At 38.5% G+C, this 17,770-nt stretch overlaps 1 protein-coding gene across 2 annotated transcripts in view; it reads right to left on the reverse strand.

Moving 5' to 3' along the window:
- Positions 1-3,909: 3,909 nt before the first annotated feature.
- Positions 3,910-17,770, reverse strand: part of LOC122945175 (nuclear factor of activated T-cells, cytoplasmic 1-like) — a 108,418-nt gene continuing 94,557 nt past the window's right edge. For both annotated transcript variants that reach the window (XM_044304105.1, XM_044304106.1), the window contains exons 7-8: positions 5,366-5,421; positions 3,910-4,329 (exon numbers count right to left, since the gene is read on the reverse strand). In XM_044304105.1, the coding sequence (XP_044160040.1) occupies positions 4,132-4,329; positions 5,366-5,421 (254 nt within the window). In that variant the 3' untranslated portion in view covers positions 3,910-4,131. The remainder of the gene's footprint in view (positions 4,330-5,365; positions 5,422-17,770) is intronic.

A 17,770-nucleotide genomic window follows, 5' to 3' on the forward strand; every position in this document is an offset into this window, starting at 1 on the left:
TTCAAATTTGAAACCTCAATCTGTTTTTGGATAAACCAGACACAACATAATCTGTGGTGACATAAATTATGTTAAAGAAATAAGATAACATTGAATATTTATTATTTTGTTCTGAATGAGAAAATAATTGCTTCTCATATGGTAGCTTGCAATTGTTTGCCAGAAAGAAATTGAATGTTGTACCCGATCTTAATAAACAAGGGCTGTTCACTTTCTTCTGTAGTAAGCAGTACAAAATCGAATGCTGACTTCAAGCCAGCGTCTTGGAAAATTATTTAAAAATGTAAAAATATTTCCAAGAAAGTAGGCAAAAATAAACATCAACATGGCAAGTGTTTAACTACAGTTGGAAATTGGTCTGTAGAAGAATGGGAGTACAGGAGAAATGTAATGGCTTTTTTCTCCTGCATTTCCTTCATATAGAATATTGTTAACAATGATATAATGACAGGTGGGGATCAGACTAAAACCATTTATATATAAATAGAGAAATGTAGAGAAGACGCAGGAAACATGTCTCTTGCACCTCTCCTTGCTTGGATCATATACAAGATATCCTCTTAAAACTACATGACTTCAACATTAGTGATCACATTGATAAGGCACTGTAGTTTCTGAGAATGGATTATTTCAGCACCTTGAGACATTAAAACCTAGTTATCATCTTTAAACCCATCTTGTGATTGCATGAAAGAGCATCTGTCATCATATCAACCCTAGCAAACCTTACTGCCTGGTAGGGTTGATAAAGCAGAGTGAAATGTCCCCTCTCTTGCAGCAATCTGATATGTAGTATTTGAGAAATTCATACTGCAATAGGTTTAGTTTCATATTGTGCTTGGAGTACTGAGGGGTGGACCTAGCCCCTCGAAGCACTGTTTCCCCAGTTTCTTTCACCCTTTGCCACTCCTTCTCCCCCACTGATTGACAGAGCTAGGCATACTCACTGTTCCGATACCTGGCTTTGAAACCTCGCGCATATGCTAAGGGTACAATGTGTGCATGCGCTGGAGATTTCACTTAACTGTCCCCACTCTGAGATCTCAACGATGCATACAATGTGCAATTGAAATCTTGCCAAGATTATATGTTCCCAGCAGAGACCGCATAGGATAATATCCTGGAAATTCATATGAACTAATGGAAAACTATCCCATCAAATAGGGGTTCAATTACACTGTGCAGCAATAGAATACCTGCAAATAGGGGATATCTGTCTGAGAATATATAGTCTACAGACCCACGGTTTTAGTATGGTTTTATTATTGTTTGATATGGTATAATGAGTTGATATTGATATTTTTATTTTATTGTATTTATTCCCAAAATAAAGGGTTTTATATTGTACATTTTTGCAAAGGTCCATGCATTTCTAGTTACAGAGTGCCCCTCGGTTTACTATTTTATTATTTAATTATCAGAAATAGACAGTTGATAAACCCCTGTAAACAGGCCCTTACCTCGGAGGTATTCCGTCCACAAAGTTTCCTATCTGCAGATATTTTCCCCTTCCCTTCTTGATATGCTTCTTTGCTCTCACTATTCTACCTCTTACTTCAATGAAGCTGACTTCAAGACTTGGGATACAGTCAATATATCTACATCTATTGCCCTACCTTTCACCATTTTTACTAATCTGTTATTAGACCCGTGTGAACTAACATTGGTCTTTGTCAGGTTTATAAGCCTATTATTCCCTCAAATACTACCCTATGAGAATTAAAAATGTGTCTTCTAAAGAAAATAGTGAGACCAAATAATTGTTATTGATAAGGTCTCATGCACACGAATGTGTCTGCATCTGCAAAATATGGATACGGTACATTTGCCATCTGCATTTTCTTTTCGGACCCATTGACTTTATTGGGTCCATGATCCGCATTTTGTGGACATATTCTATCTTTTTGTGAAACAGACATACAGATGCAGAAGGCACAATGATGATCTGTGTGCTTTCTGCATTCATATGTCTGTTTCACAAAGAGATAGAACATGTCCTAAACTTGTCCTCAAAATGGTGACCACGGAGCCAATGAAGGCAATGAGTCCACAAGACATGTGTATGCTACATGGATGGTATCTGTATATTGGGGATCCACAATTTGCAGACTGGAAATACATGCAAAGTAAGTGAATGATCAAATTAAACACAACAGCGAGTGGAGGATAGTGTAAAAAAATAGTCATAGCAAAGAAGCAGAGAACCTGGTTACAGGTGGTATATGATAAAAAAGTATAGGTACGTAAAACAATCAACCTGAACTGTTTCACCAAGAAGGGCCAGACCACTCTGCAGTTCTGTATATTCCTACATACAGCAGTGCTATAGAAGACTGCTCATGAATATGGCCACATGCACATTACAAATTCATGTATTACTTATATCACAATGTCTATAGCTTTCTACGATATGAGGCAGTCAAAAAAAGCTATTATCGACAATACCCAACCCAAGGGCCACCCTTTGTCCATTCCTGATATACAGCACTATTCAGTAATATGTAGTATGCATACAGTTGTGATAAATTGTTCATGACATGAAGCAATGATTGTATATGCATTGCAGGAAAGAATGTTACATTGAAAATATGCCCACACTGCCACCTGCTCTTTTCTGTACTATAGCGAGAATAATTCACTAGGGAGGGTTTCTTATAAGGAACACATAACGATAGACCACATTGTGCAAAGTTCCTTTTTTCGCTGCATACCTGAGACTTTTTACTGTACATAATCCACTTAATGCCAACTGTTTAGAAAATCAACCTGTTTATTTTAATAAAACAAATGAAATTTACAATTTGATCTTCAATGTACAAACATAATTCACAAATTATAATTCAATTCACAAAACTGATGTTTTTCATATATTTTTTACAACCTGTCACCAGGCGATTGAAACTGCATTGAAAGGCCAATCACTAAAAGGAATATACTTAATTTTAACCCGGATAAGTCATATTATATTATATACCTTGCTTCAGGTTTTATAGAAAATGTAAAGCGCTGTATATACTAAACAGCACAAATATTGAAATGCCCAGAATGAAGTTAACTATTAGTAAATTGATGGAATCGACCAATATTTATGGTGCAACCCCAATGTGCATAAATATTGGTTCGGACCACAAAATGGCAGCCACCTCGGTGAAGGTGCTTATCTATTTGTTTTCACTGCCAATTTACTCTTTAAATAATGAATTTCCCATATAAGACATGCAACAATATATGTATGAGCAGCCAACAATGCGTTGTGATTGTTTACAAAGAAAAACAAGTATATTTTACAGATAAATCAAAAATATCTTGCAATGTAATTTTTTTTATTATTTCAAAAAAGTACAAGGGGTGATTGTTTCACAAAAAATATATTATAAAAAAAATGAATTTGTATATAAAATTGATTCCCATGTGTGCTCATGACATATCGTAGATTGTACTACCTCAATCATTAAGAAAACCATGCACCAATGTCGTCAACACACTTAAGGTAGCATGGCTTAGATCCATGTTCCACTAAGGACTCAACGTAAAAATAAATATCAAGATTCTAGCTGAAGATTGCTAGACCTCTGCCCTGCAAAGGTTCGTCAAAAAAGAGTCTTTGTTTCTTCCCCTGCCACTCCCAGATCAACAACAGCTGTTTTGTATCTAATTTTGCATAGGCTACTGCCAAAACAGCGGGTGAGACATTTCTTCTTATTCCCACCCTTTTCTATCCAGCTCACCCAGCTGCACAGAAAATGCAATCCTTCAAGGCATAAAGTAGATTAAATGAAAACTAAAATCTTATATAAAGGCATTCCCAAAATAATACATTTCTTTGTTTGGTTGTGCTCACAAACATCAGCACTGTATAAATTGCATGCAAAAATAATGTTGTTTCCTGTAGTGGACCTGAGGATTTGAGCCCTCAAGGTTTAGCTACCTTCACTGAATGTGTGTTTTTGCCACCAAATAGGATGTTTGCAAATGGGGAGGTCAGGTAGTATGCTTTGCAGATTAGCCAGAACAAAACAAGCAGTTCTTTCTAGCAAGATTGCGTCTTTCCCTCATCCGCCAGGAGTTGTTAAAAAAAATGCAGAGCTGTGACTTTCTTAAACACAGTTTTACAACAGACTTTTCAGCACTTTAACAAAATTGCAAGCACCCAGCTTCAGATATATAAGAAACACTTTCATGAGTCATTATGTTACCATTGGCTGGCAGATAGGTGAATTGCTGGTACTGGCTTCGTTTCCTCTTCCCATTGCAGACGTAAAAATTGACTTGAACTGGGCTGGATATTCTTTGATTGCGAAATGGTGGGATTTCCACAACTAGTGAGTTCTGCAATGGAAAAGTAAATTCTAATTATTAATGTTTAATAATTCATCCCGCATGTTTCCATGTCTAAGGGTATATTTACACACGGCAGATTTGTTTCTATGAATGGAAATCAGTTCCATGAATCTGAATGGGGCTGTTTTGGCAGTAACTACATGGAATTCTGCAAGACACATTTCTGCAACAAATCCTTAAAGGGGTATTCCAGTTGGTTAAAGTTATCCCCTATCCCTCAATATTAGGTCAGTGGGGGTGTCACAAGGACGGGGGCCTCATGCCCCCTGCAGCTTCCCTGAAATGACCAGAGCGGCTGGTCAAACATGCACAGAGCTCAGCTATCTCCGGAACTCCAATAGTTGCAGTACACATGTGCGACTGGTCGCTCCAGTCATTTCAGGGGAGCTGCAGGGGGTACGGGGCGCCCATTCTTGTCATCGGTGAAGGTCCAAGTGGTAGGACCACCACCGATCTAATAGCTATCCCCTATCCTGTAGATAGGGGATAACGTTAACCATCCAGAATACCTCTTTAAGGCCCCTATACCCAAGATTGGCAAGTTCGGCCAACAGTCTAATGTGTATGGGGAGCTCCCAACTCTCCCCCGACAGATAAAGCAGAGGGAGTGAAAGAAGGAGTGAAGTGAATATTTTCGACAGATCCTTTTGTTCTCCCAGGCAATAAGCCACCATCAGAAGTGTCTGTCAGCAGCTTTCTCCTCTATCCCCAGTGAAAATACATTCACGCTCGGTTGAACTGAAAGTGTATGTGCATGGGGGAGTCAGGAGGAAGTCTAAAGAGATAGCTGTCAGAGAATGATTATTGAATATGCATGGCCATGCAAGTCCCTCAATGAAAAACTGTTCTGTTCAGATGATTGGCAGGAGATCGGAACACTAGAAGTATATGTATGGGGCTATCATTCTCCTTGGTATAACAGGAGGAATACTTTCATTCATTGTCATTTCTTGTTTAAAATGAAAGATGGAACTGTGAAATGAAAATCTTCATATATGATTGTCTTAAAAATAATTATACTTACAGACTTGAACATTTCCTTGTCTGTTTTGGCTTCCATCTCCCATACATGATGACCATCTGAAAAAGAAAAAGATTTAATGTTACCCAACTACACCTTAAATCTTAGGTACAAATATTTACACTTCACTTTATATATGGAGTATACAATGCTTTATATTTTTTTGTTAATGTTGCTAATGTGAGTGTATACTACTGTATGTACTAGTATGCAAAATGTCCCTAATAATTGTGCATCACATAAGGCTAGGGCTACACAATGACTTGTAGTTGCACAATATAAGATCGCAATGTGTTTTGTATCTAATCTATGAGCTGGCAAATTGTTAAATCTTTTCTATGATGTGGATTGCACCAAGTAGTCGAACTTAGTCAACCCACTGACAACATTTCTGAAATCACTAATGGTCTCTTGATAAAGTATTCCTGACCTAAAAGATAATTTATCATCTAAAATGACCCTTAAGATTAGTGTAACATTGTATTTCTCATGTACTGTAATTGCACTCGAACTAGGGCTGAATAAGAAATATAAACCAAGTTTGATTTGCCAAAATATTCTGGTGCAATTTTTTTGTTTGAGGAGTTGAAGACATCAACATACTGCATACCTTATTGGTGAACTTTTTCCAGGTTTTGGAAATGTCCTTTGGCACAAACTAAAATATGAAGTCATTAAAAAAAAAAAAAAAGGGATCTCTGTTATGTCATCCTTTCCATTACCATATTCTGCTGGTTCGAGTGGAATGTATTTCCTTCTTTAGTCTTTCATTTACACTTTGTTTCAGCAGAAGAGCAAATTTTTTTTTTTACCATTTGACATATTTTGAATGTGCACTCTGTGAATAATACAACCCCAGGCTGACTGGAAGTTCTGGTGACTTATGCAAGGTGGAAACCATTTGATATTGTTCAGGGAATACCTTTCCCCACCTCCAGACCACTAAAGAAACAATATTACATTTTTCACTTCAGCTCCCTGTATGTCCATTATTCAAAGTAAGAAAAGTCACAGCCAAAACTGCAAAGCAGTCCTTTGTTAAGGAATGCCAGTGTAACAGCTTGAATACACAAACTCATTGACAGCTAATTATTTAAAGGAAGCTTGATGCTGAATGTGTCTCAGTGAGAGAAATCATTAGTGATCATGGATTCATACGATTACATGAAATGAAAAATGTCAATTATTCCTGATTGTGATTATTATAATTATTATTACTGCCAATGATTGTATTACTGATTTGTTTCTGGCTGCATCATTATGAAAATCGTAAAAGGCCTCCCAAAGTAGTATTTTTTATCTTAATGTTTATTTCATTTCTTTGCTTTCATCCATCTCCTAGGTTTGTCAATAGGTTGGACTGAAAGGGTTATACAGTCTTGCATTTTCATGGTTTACAAACCTTTCATTTGGCAAGGATATTTTGGTCAGATTCTGAATTGGATTCTTTAGAAGTAAAACAACTACTTTTGCTCCATTTATGGTTCAGATTATTGAAAAACCCCAAAAGCTAATCAAAGAGATTGTCTTAGCACAGCAACCTATGTCCACATGTCCTAAGACAATGATGGCGAACCTTTTACAGACTGAGTGCCCAAACTGTAACCCAAAACCCACTTATTTATCACAAAGTGCCAACACGGCAATTTAACTTAAATACTACAGTCCAGTATAGTATATCTTCCATGTACGTTATTATTTAGCTCTAATAGCCTGCCTGGATTCAGTGCGCTGCCTGTGCTGTTCATGGCACGCCCTGCGCTGGTAAATGGCAGGAAAAGTCTAAGGCATATTGGTACGCCGTAGCCTTTTTCCAGGGTGTGGTTGCCCACAGAGAGGGTTCTGAGTGCCGCCTCTGGCACCCATGCCATAGGTTCAACACCACTGTCACAGAACAGATCCCAGGTCTGTGTGCCAGAATGGCTCTGGTAGACGCTGTTCCCAATAATTTGAATGGACAGCATGTCATGCTACAATTCCATGGAGGGAGAAGTGTGTAGCTGGACACAACTTCCCTTGGTGATAACAGCTGATCATTGGGTGGTAGAGAAGCCAAAGCCATGGATGATTGCCACCATTGTTGTTTGTTTTTTTAAGAGTTTTTTTTTGGGGTGAGGCAAACCCTTTAATTTTCTCCATGCCCCAGCTGAGTTAAAATGCAGATGGTTATCTTTTTTCATGGAAAATTTTCCATTTTAGGCTTATCTCACATGTTCCAAGGCCTGTTTAAGGGGCCAGATACTGCCTTCTATGGTAGCCAACAAATAGATGACAGTAAAGAGCCAGCTTCTGTCCTCCTAGAGAAGAGCTTTTTTTTTCATTTGGGCACGTTATTGTTAACACTTTCATCTATATTGAAATAACTATGTATTGGGGCACAAAATGTTCTTGCAAACGTTCTAAACAACTTGAAAGTGCAAGAAAGACAAAATGTGCAGTGTCAGCTGTTTGTAACAAGGAGTCAAGCTAACAAGAAAAAAAAACAAAAAACGGGTCAGATTTTAATAGGAGATGCGGTATTGTGCCAAACATACATTAAGATTAAACGTTTTCCAAGAGTCCTATCCATAACTAACTATTGTGATGCACAGATCCAAAAGATGTATAGTGAACAAAATGTATGGCTAAAACCTGTCATCTGATATGTCCAAAACTACATTAAAAGTCTTTCAAAAGTATAAAAAAAATCATATAAAACATATTAGGCAGAACTAGTTTAGTACAAACGATAACCCCAAGGATATTTTACAGTTGAGTTATAGAAAAAATATCCTAGCATGTATCTGATTGAAAGAGAACAATTAGAATAATATAATCTTTCTTTAACCAAAGCAAAAGGTTTGTTGCATGGTGACACCCTAAGGAAGCCCATAAATAAAGGATAATATCCATTGATAGCCTGAGATAAAAGTTTCTCTCTAATAAGTCTAAACTTAGTCATTTGGAGATCTGGTCATCATCTCCGGCCCATAAATGTCAAAATTAAAAAGGACTACAAATGAGTAAAATAATTGACACTTTTTATAATCACTGATTTCATTTTTGCAATTGCCTGGTGAATGATACCTGTTAAAACAGTAGTTGGGCATACTGGCGATCAGATGTCAGAGCACTGCTTTTGAATATGTATGTCAGCATACAGGCTAGGCAATGCAAATATTAGTTATTTTGAACTTGACCGCACAGCCTTTGCATGCTTAAAAAAAAGTGTATCTCAAGAGCTCTTAGTGAAAGCCCTTTTTGTTCTGCATCCAGTCTCACGCCCCATACATACAGACATTTCAACTACAGAGCAATCTGATTTATTACAAATGTCTGAAATAATCATATTTTGTGTACAGAAGTCTCTTTGTGCAAGAAATCTGTTTGAAACAGGACTCAGGTATTTGTGTTAGCTTAGAAACATTAGGGTCGTTTGCATTCTCAGGCAAATCGATTTGCAGTTCTCAGCTGAAAGAGGCTTGCCTTCTGGTGATGAAGTGCGGACTTTTCATTTCTCTTATTTTACACTCCTACGTTACTTAAATCTCAAAGCTATTAAAAAATTGAATAGATTTTGCAGTGGTTGGGGGGAAAAAAAGTGTACGTGGTGCCAGTATCCAAATCTTCCTAGCAGTAGTTTATATTAGGTCTGCCAGAACTAAACAGAACTAAACTTTAAGGGCTTCTGGGGATCACTGCTCAAATTTATATACCAGATGTTTTTTTTTTTTTTAAGCATTGGCAAAATGGGTTTTATTTCTTCTGTCTGGGATCCATGAGACTTACTACTGAAATGAGATCTAAACAAAGTTTACCCCTTTTATTAAAGACTTATAAACTCTACTGACATATTGAGGGTCATTAAAGGGGTTATCTCACTTCAGCATATAGCTTTTATTATTCAGATAACGTTAATACAAGCCACTTACTAATGTATTGTGATTGTTCATATTGCTTCCTTTGCTGGGTGGATTAATTTTTCTATGACATTATACACTCACTGCTTGTTTCCATGGTTATGACCACCCTGTAATCCACCGGAGGTGGCCATGCTTGCACACTATAGGAAAAAGCACCAGCCTATGTGAGCTCCTACGGTCGTGGCCACCAGAGAGGGTGGTGCTTTTTCCTATAGTGTGCAAGCACGGCCACCACTTATGGATTGCAGGGTGGTCGTAACCATGGAAATAAGCAGTGTATAATGTGATGGAAAAATGAATCCAACCAGCTAAGGAGGCAATACGGGCAATCACAATACATTAGTAAGTGCCTTGTATTAACCTTCTCTATGAGATGAATGTCACTTGCTGAAGTGAGACAACCCCTTTAAGGATCAAACCATGCAATGGAAACTGGGCATCTCATGTAGTTCCATTGTCCTTTAATTTGCATTTTGGCCACGTTTTATGGTTATTCCCAGAGAGAAAAATATGTCTTTTATCGGCTACAATTACACACCAAATCAAGTGAATGTGACGTCAGTACACAAGCTTTTGTATTATTCTTTATTTGTGCCATTTATATAGAGCTAGAGAATGCATTTATTCACATCAGCCCCTGAGGATCTTGCAATCTAAATTTCCTATATTTAACACAGAGAATGAATGCTATTCATAAAGTCAAACTGTCCTTTTAGTAGTGTCTGTGGCTGTGTCCCATTCAAGTGAATGGGACAGAAGTGTAATACCAGGCACAGCTACTACTAATAGCTGGTAAAGAATGAAGGGGAACACCACACCCCCTTGATTAGCTAATTGTCAAAGTGCCAAGAGTCAGACTCTTCCCAGTCTAATATTGATGGCCTATCCGAAGGTTAGACCACTAATTCTGAAGCGTTGGATAACCCCCTTCAAATTGGCAATCTCTTAATGAAACATGCCAGTAGCTCAACATTTGCATATCATTTGTTTTTTCTTCTTATATTTATGGAGGTTCTCTCACAATCCCATGAATATACTGATATAGCAGGTGGATTTCATAACTATTGTCCCCTTATAAAATTAAAAATAAATTGCAGTGGTAAATAACCTACTTCATCGATCTTCTCCTGCCTTCCCACAGCTACACAGTATACTTTTATACAATACTAAGTCAACACAGCTATAGGCAAAGCCAAGGCAAAGTGTTGAGGTGTGTTCTTGGACCCCTTGCCCCACACTCCCTCAAACATGTCCACAGGTTGGTTATTGTCCTGATCTCGGTTATTGTTATATTTATTTGGATTTTTTTTTCTTATGCTTCTCCTGGTCCTACAACGACTTAGGGTGGTTAATTCTTTCAGTGGGGATGTTACTTCATCCCCTCTGTAGCATTAGGTTTGCTATGTAGATATGATATCATTATTTCCTGATATTATTTTGATTGGTACAGGCTTACCTACCTTTGTGTTATGTACATGTATTTCCATCTTAGGTGGGTGCTTTGGGATCCATACTCAGTAGGGTGTTTGTGGACACTGGTCCATATCTAGATGTTTTTTCCCCATTTTACATTATTTATGTCTACATATTTATTTATATATGCTGCAATAAAGAATATAATACTTTTTGTATACAAACTTTTGAGTTCTGCTTATTTTTTCCCATGTTACAGGGTTTTTGTATAGGTTGTTATAGCTATATATATATATATATATATATATATATATCTGGCGTACACGAATATACAAAGTTTCACACTATTAAAATTATTTAAACTGAAGTAGGAATTATTTTGAATACTATTGTTGAATGTGTTTAGGCTTAAGCCATCTAAATTACTCTTAATATGTTTGGATCTTGTGCAAATCATTTTTCTTGGCTTATCCCCAAAACACCACCATTTTTTTGTGCTTATAAGAAAGGCTACTTGGTAAAAAAAAATGAATTTATATCTCATAATCCAGAGCTATACAAAAAATAAAACCTGCACTCTGTTTAGTCTTTTGTCAGTATTCTGAAAAGCCCACAAGAAATAGTTTTAATTTCTGCAAGGAGTCCTTCTGAGAATATCCAGACCCTTACAGTTATAAAAAGAGTAGTCTACTCATTAAGAAGTAGTGACATATTATTTAAGAAAAACATAAGGAGCAGGAGCTGCTATGATACAGACGTAGATGAAGAAGAAAAAAAACGTAGACAATTCCTCATATTACGTCTAGAAAAACCAACAGGGAAATCTCAACGCCTATGAACTGGGAGCAAGTCCAGGAGGGAAACCTTAGACCACTACGTCAGCCCCTTACTGTAAACATGTTTTGCAGAATTGCACACAAATGCTGAAAAAAGGGTACTAGAGCAATTTGCGGGGGCCCGCTTATGAAAATGACCTTACTGAACAATAAATGCATTTAGTTTGGTTGCCCATGTATATTTTGCAGCCCACGATCTCAGTGGGATAACCTCTTTCAGTAGGATATGCCCGAGGACACATAAGCCACAGAAGTTTCCATTGTATGTCTGCCACATCTGCTCTAATGGGGAGGAGCTTTGCTACAGCGACGCTCAGACATTTGGATTCAGCTCATGAACTATTACTCAAAACTACATTAGCTGTGCAGGAAAAATAACATTCAAACTTTTAATAAAACTTTGTTAAATTTATTAGTGCTATTCAGAAAATCCCATTTAATTATTATGAAACAGTTACTTAGTTTTTAGTTTCCTAATTTATCTTGTTCACTTTGGTAGGAAGAAAAAAAAAATCAGAGTCAGACTCACACAGCATTGTAATCACTACTGGATGGCAGTGCCCTTTTTCTTCACCGTCGTCTCTGAGGCTGGCAATACACATGAGATATCAGAACGCTTGTTCTGTCGACAGCTATCTCACCCCCCTCTCCATACACATGCACACCTGGTCTGAACAAAGAAAGGGGAGAATGCTGTTGCCAGAAAATGCTGGCAGTGGCGTATCTCCCCGAGAACAAATAGATCAGCCATGTTGAAATCCAACAACCTAATCCTTATCTTTCCAGACATCAGCTATCGGAGGGAGGGTCAGGAGGCCCTCATATATTATTTGGTCATCAGGTCGGTTCTGCGGATAAACATCTAATGTGCTTAGCCTGATTAGGTATTTCATATTTCTACAACGGAACCAAAAGATTATCCTGTTCCTTTAAAAAAATATTCTGAATTATTTTGGAATGCATATACTATTTTACTATATTTATGAGACTGGTATAAAAACACCCTCATGATGGTAGATCATTTTACCCAAAAACACATTAGGGCTGTTTCACACGAGCGAGTCCATTGCGGGAATCCCGCTCCGTGTGTGAGTGTGATCCTCCGCTCTGGACTTGCAGGAGGGCACGGCATTATCATGATTTATAATGCTGTGTGCCTCTGCTTGACCTCATTTCTACAGAATCATACTGACAGCTTTATGTCACTGTGATCCTGTGGAAAAAAGGCCATGCAGAGACACATAGCATTATAAATCATAATAATGCTGTGCGCTCCTGCAAGTCCAGAGCGGAGGATCACACTCACACACGGAGCAGGATTCCCACAATGGACTCGCTCGTGTGAAACAGCCCTTAGTCCATTTATGATTAAAGAGTTTGTTACAGGAACACTAAACCTATAAATTCATGATACCAGTAAACAGGAGAAACTTGCCCATACCGTTTGTCAGTCTGCAGGATATACTGCATGCTCCTGAAATAATTAGTAGAAATCCTGCAGAGAACACAGGGGTTCATTTCCAGCTGATCTGTTCCATTTTCAGCTGGGCAGCAACTGACACTTAGCCAACAGGGTGGGCTTGCTAATCTTAGTAGGTAGTTGCTTTTCATCAGCAATATTTATTTTATGCACTTACATAGCGCTGACATATTCCGCAGCACTTTTCATCACTCGCCGTTCTCGGTCGAGCTCACAATCTAAGTTCCCTATCAGTATGTCTTTGGAGTGTGTGAGCAAAGCGGAGTACCCGGAGGAAACCCATGCAAACCCAGAGTTGTCCTTGATCAGATTGGAATCCAGGACCCCAGTGCTTCAAGGCCACCAGTGCTAACCACAAAGCTACCGTGTTCACACAATATTGGTGAAATCATAAAAAAAAGAAAAAATATATATATATATATATATATACTTATAATATACTTATATAAGCAATATAGCCATAGCAGCTGCCATAGGACCCAGAGGCTGAAGAGGCTAACTTGGGTGCAGGACAGTTATCCCTTTTTGTGGTTGATAGCTTTGCACTATGTAGCCATCCTATGTGGGTTCCCCTTTGTGCAGAAGTTCTGCTATATGACACTACTGTCCATCCCTTGATAGTTTCTTAACTAAAATTAGTTATGCAGCTGTTACAATTACTACCGGTTATGAAAAGGGTCAGGCGCTATAATTCTGTTATAAGGGCCACTAAAATCCAGCTACAGAGGAAATCTAGTTGACAGCACTACACTGCTATCAATAGGTCGCTTACAGTAAGGAGATTCTGTACTGCCTGTAGAAAAGAGGCAGAGGGAACACTTTTTCTAAGGCCTACGTAGCCCGCTCTGGGGAGAAATGGCCAGCTATAACTAAAGAATATAGACACCAAAGAAGAAAATGGCAGATTTACTGCTGTCCAGAAAGACCTTGCTACCCGTACATTTTGTCTTGAGCAGGAGATACACTTTAACAATATCTTGACATGAGTAAAGCCACTATTTAGAACCTGCAATTGAAAGTGATATAACAACATGTAAAACCTTTTGCATAGCCAACCTGCTTAGAAGCCGTTATAGGACACGTCTAGAAACGAAAATATATTTTCTATTTCTAGCACAGCTCAAAAAGATTATAAAATATATTCCTTGATAGAAAAAAAATGGCTGCTACCCTACCCTGTCAATCCAAACTAAATCAGCGCCTGGCACAAATCCAAGTATGAAAAGTGCATACATTTTTTTCCAAATGCAAATAATTAAAATACGGACATAACACAGCTGGAATGGTCATATGTCAAGCGTTAACTAAGTCAGACCTTTTCTACAGAATATAAGTAGTTCTAATCCTGCTCATTTGCATTTGACAGTATGGATCTGCATCATGTGATGCTAAGGGGATCATTTCAAGGAACACTGTTTAGACTGCACAAACCTTATGTTTCAGCTTACTTCATGGCATGCCATCAATACCAGTGATGCTCATAATCATTCTGCACCTAAATAGTAAATCACTGTCTGCCTCTGTCCCACTGAAAATTACACAGGAGCCTTTTCTTAAATGACAATTTAGTTCTAGCTGAAACATTATACCTTTTTAGAACAGGCAAATTTTCTATTTAGTTTTTTTTGGTGGAAAAGCTGCAATTTTATCAAGAAAATAGTTCTGCTATATTATGAACTGGGAGGCTCAATTCACACCACATTTTTCCATACAGTTGGCCGCATGCACCTGGAACCAATAGCAAAGCTAGCTAGCTGTATTCTGTACAGGATCCATAGACTTCCAGAAGCAAGACGGACAGACGTCTACCAAAGTGGACCCTTTTGACAAGTTAAGGGCTCAGGCACACAACGGTATGTATTTTGCGGTCTGTAACAATGCCTGTCCTCCTCTGCAAAATGGACAAGAATATGACATATTCTATTTTTTTGCGGAACGGACTTGTGGATATATGGAAACGGAATGCACACTGAGTCATTTCTGGTTTTTGCGTCCCCATTGAAGTGAATGGTCCTGCATATGGGCTTCAAGAAAAACAGAACGGACACGGAAAGAAAATACGGCTGTGTGCATGAGTCTTAAATCGGTATCTAGTTTTGTACTACATTGAGAAGTGTATTAAACTATAACTATTAGATTGGTGGGGATCCTACCATTGGAAACCCCACCGATCATGAGAACGGGTAACCCCTAAATGAACAGAGCGGCACGTTGAGCAAGCAAACTGCTACTCCATTTCCCAAAATAGCAGAGTGCTGTATTGGACTGTCTTCTGTAGAGACAAATGGAGTGGCAGTGCGCATGCAGAATATATAATTGACTACTGGACCCACAGGGTTATTATGCATGTGAATGCAGGTTCCAGTGACAGTCCTGAATGAATCCCATATAAGGCTCCTTGCACACAAATGTTTATTTTTTTCCGTTTCCGTTCCGTTTTTGCAGGTTATTTTTGCGGTTCGTATGCGGAACCATTAATTTCAATGGTTCTGCAAGACAAACGGAATGTACTCCGTATGCATTCCGTTTTGGTATTTCCGTATATCCGTTCCGCTGAAATATAGAACTTGTTCTATTATTGCCTGCAAATAACAATCTGTGGCTCCATTCAAATCAATGGGTCCGCAAGAAATACGGAATGCATATGGAACACATCCGTAGGTCATCTGTTTTTTGCGGATCCATGCCCACTTTGCCCATGTGTAGAGTGTTAAAACACATTACTAAACATTACATTAATGATTAAACATTTAATGTTTCTGCTTGCGATCCGCAAACAACGGATCGCATACGGAAACCATTGCGGAACTACGGAACGGAAAGAAAAACGGAAACAAAAAAACTGAACAACAGATCAGTTAAAAACGGACGCAAAATACTGAAAAAGCCATAGGGTTGTGCGCAAGAGGCCTAAATGTACAGTACAGACCAAAAGTTTGGACACACCTTCTCATTCAAAGCGTTTTCTTTATTTTCATGACTATGAAAATTGTAGATTCACACTGAAGGCATCAAAACTATGAATTAACACATGTGAAATTATATACATAACAAAAAAGTGTGAAACAACTGAAAATATGTCATATTCTAGGTTCTTCAAAGTAGCCACCTTTTGCTTTGATTACTGCTTTGCACACTCTTGGCATTCTCTTGATGAGCTTTAAGAGGTAGTCACCTGAAATGGTTTTCACTTCACAGGTGTGCCCTGTCAGGTTTAATAAGTGGGATTTCTTGCCTTATAAATGGTGTTGGGACCATCAGTTGCATTGTGGAGAAGTCAGGTGGATACACAGCTGATAGTCCTACTGAATAGACTGTTAGAATTTGTATTATGGCAAGAAAAAAGCAGCTAAGTAAAGAAAAACGAGTGGCCATCATTACTTTAAGAAATGAAAGTCAGTCAGTCTGAAAAATTGGGAAAACTTTGAAAGTGTCCCCAAGTGCAGTCAGAAAAACCATCAAGCCGCTACAAAGAAACTGGCTCACATGCGGACCGCCCCAGGAAAGGAAGACCAAGAGTCACCTCTGCTGCGGAGGATAAGTTCAACCGAGTCACCAGCCTCAGAAATCGCAGGTTAACAGCAGCTCAGATTAGAGACCAGGTCAATGCCACACAGAGTTCTAGCAGCAGACACATCTCTAGAACAACTGTTAAGAGGAGACTGTGTGAATCAAGCCTTCATGGTAGAATATCTGCTAGGAAACCACTGAAAGGACAGGCAACAAGCAGAAGAGACTTGTTTGGGCTAAAGAACACAAGGAATGGACATTAGACCAGTGGAAATCTGTGCTTTGGTCTGATGAGTCCATGTGTGAGATCTTTGGTTCCAACCACCGTGTCTTTGTCCGACGCAGAAAAGGTGAACGGATGGACTCTACATGCCTGGTTCCCACTGTGAAGCATGGAGGAGGAGGTGTGATGGTGTGGGGGTGCTTTGCTGGTGACACTGTTGGGGATTTATTCAAAATTGAAGGCATACTGAACCAGCATGGCTACCACAGCATCTTGCAGCGGCATGCTATTGCATCCGGTTTGTGTTTAGTTGGACCATAATTTATTTTTCAACAGGACAATGACCCCAAACACACCTCCAGGCTGTGTAAGGGCTATTTGACCATGAAGGAGAGTGATGGGGTGCTGCGCCAGATGACCTCGCCTCCACAGTCACCGGACCTGAACCCAATCGAGATGGTTTGGGGTGAGCTGGACCGCAGAGTGAAGGTAAAAGGGCCAACAAGTGCTAAGCATCTTTGGGAACTCCTTCAAGACTGTTGAAAGACTATTTCAGGTGACTACCTCTTGAAGCTCATCAAGAGAATGCCAAGAGTGTGCAAAGCAGTAATCAAAGCAAAAGGTGGCTACTTTGAAGAACCTTGAATATGACATATTTTCAGTTGTTTCACACTTTTTGTTATGTATATAATTTCACATGTGTTAATTCATAGTTTTGATGCCTTCAGTGTGAACCTACAATTTTCATAGTCATGAAAATAAAGAAAACTCTTTGAATGAGATGGTGTGTCCAAACTTTTGGTCTGTACTGTAAGTTTTAAAGAATAAACTTTTTTTTTACATAGTTTTATATAAATGATATACTATACAGTATAAGTCTGGGAGAAAACGGACTGGGAGAAAACGTCTGTATGTGGGTAAGTAACTGGCTCAATGATAGAAAACAGAGGGTGGTTATTAACAGTACATACTCAGATCGGGTCCATGTCACTAGTGGAGTACCTCAGGGGTCAGTATTAGGCCCTATTCTCTTTAATATATTTA

Source organism: Bufo gargarizans, chromosome 8 (genome assembly GCF_014858855.1).
Source record: "Bufo gargarizans isolate SCDJY-AF-19 chromosome 8, ASM1485885v1, whole genome shotgun sequence".
NCBI lineage: Eukaryota > Metazoa > Chordata > Amphibia > Anura > Bufonidae > Bufo > Bufo gargarizans.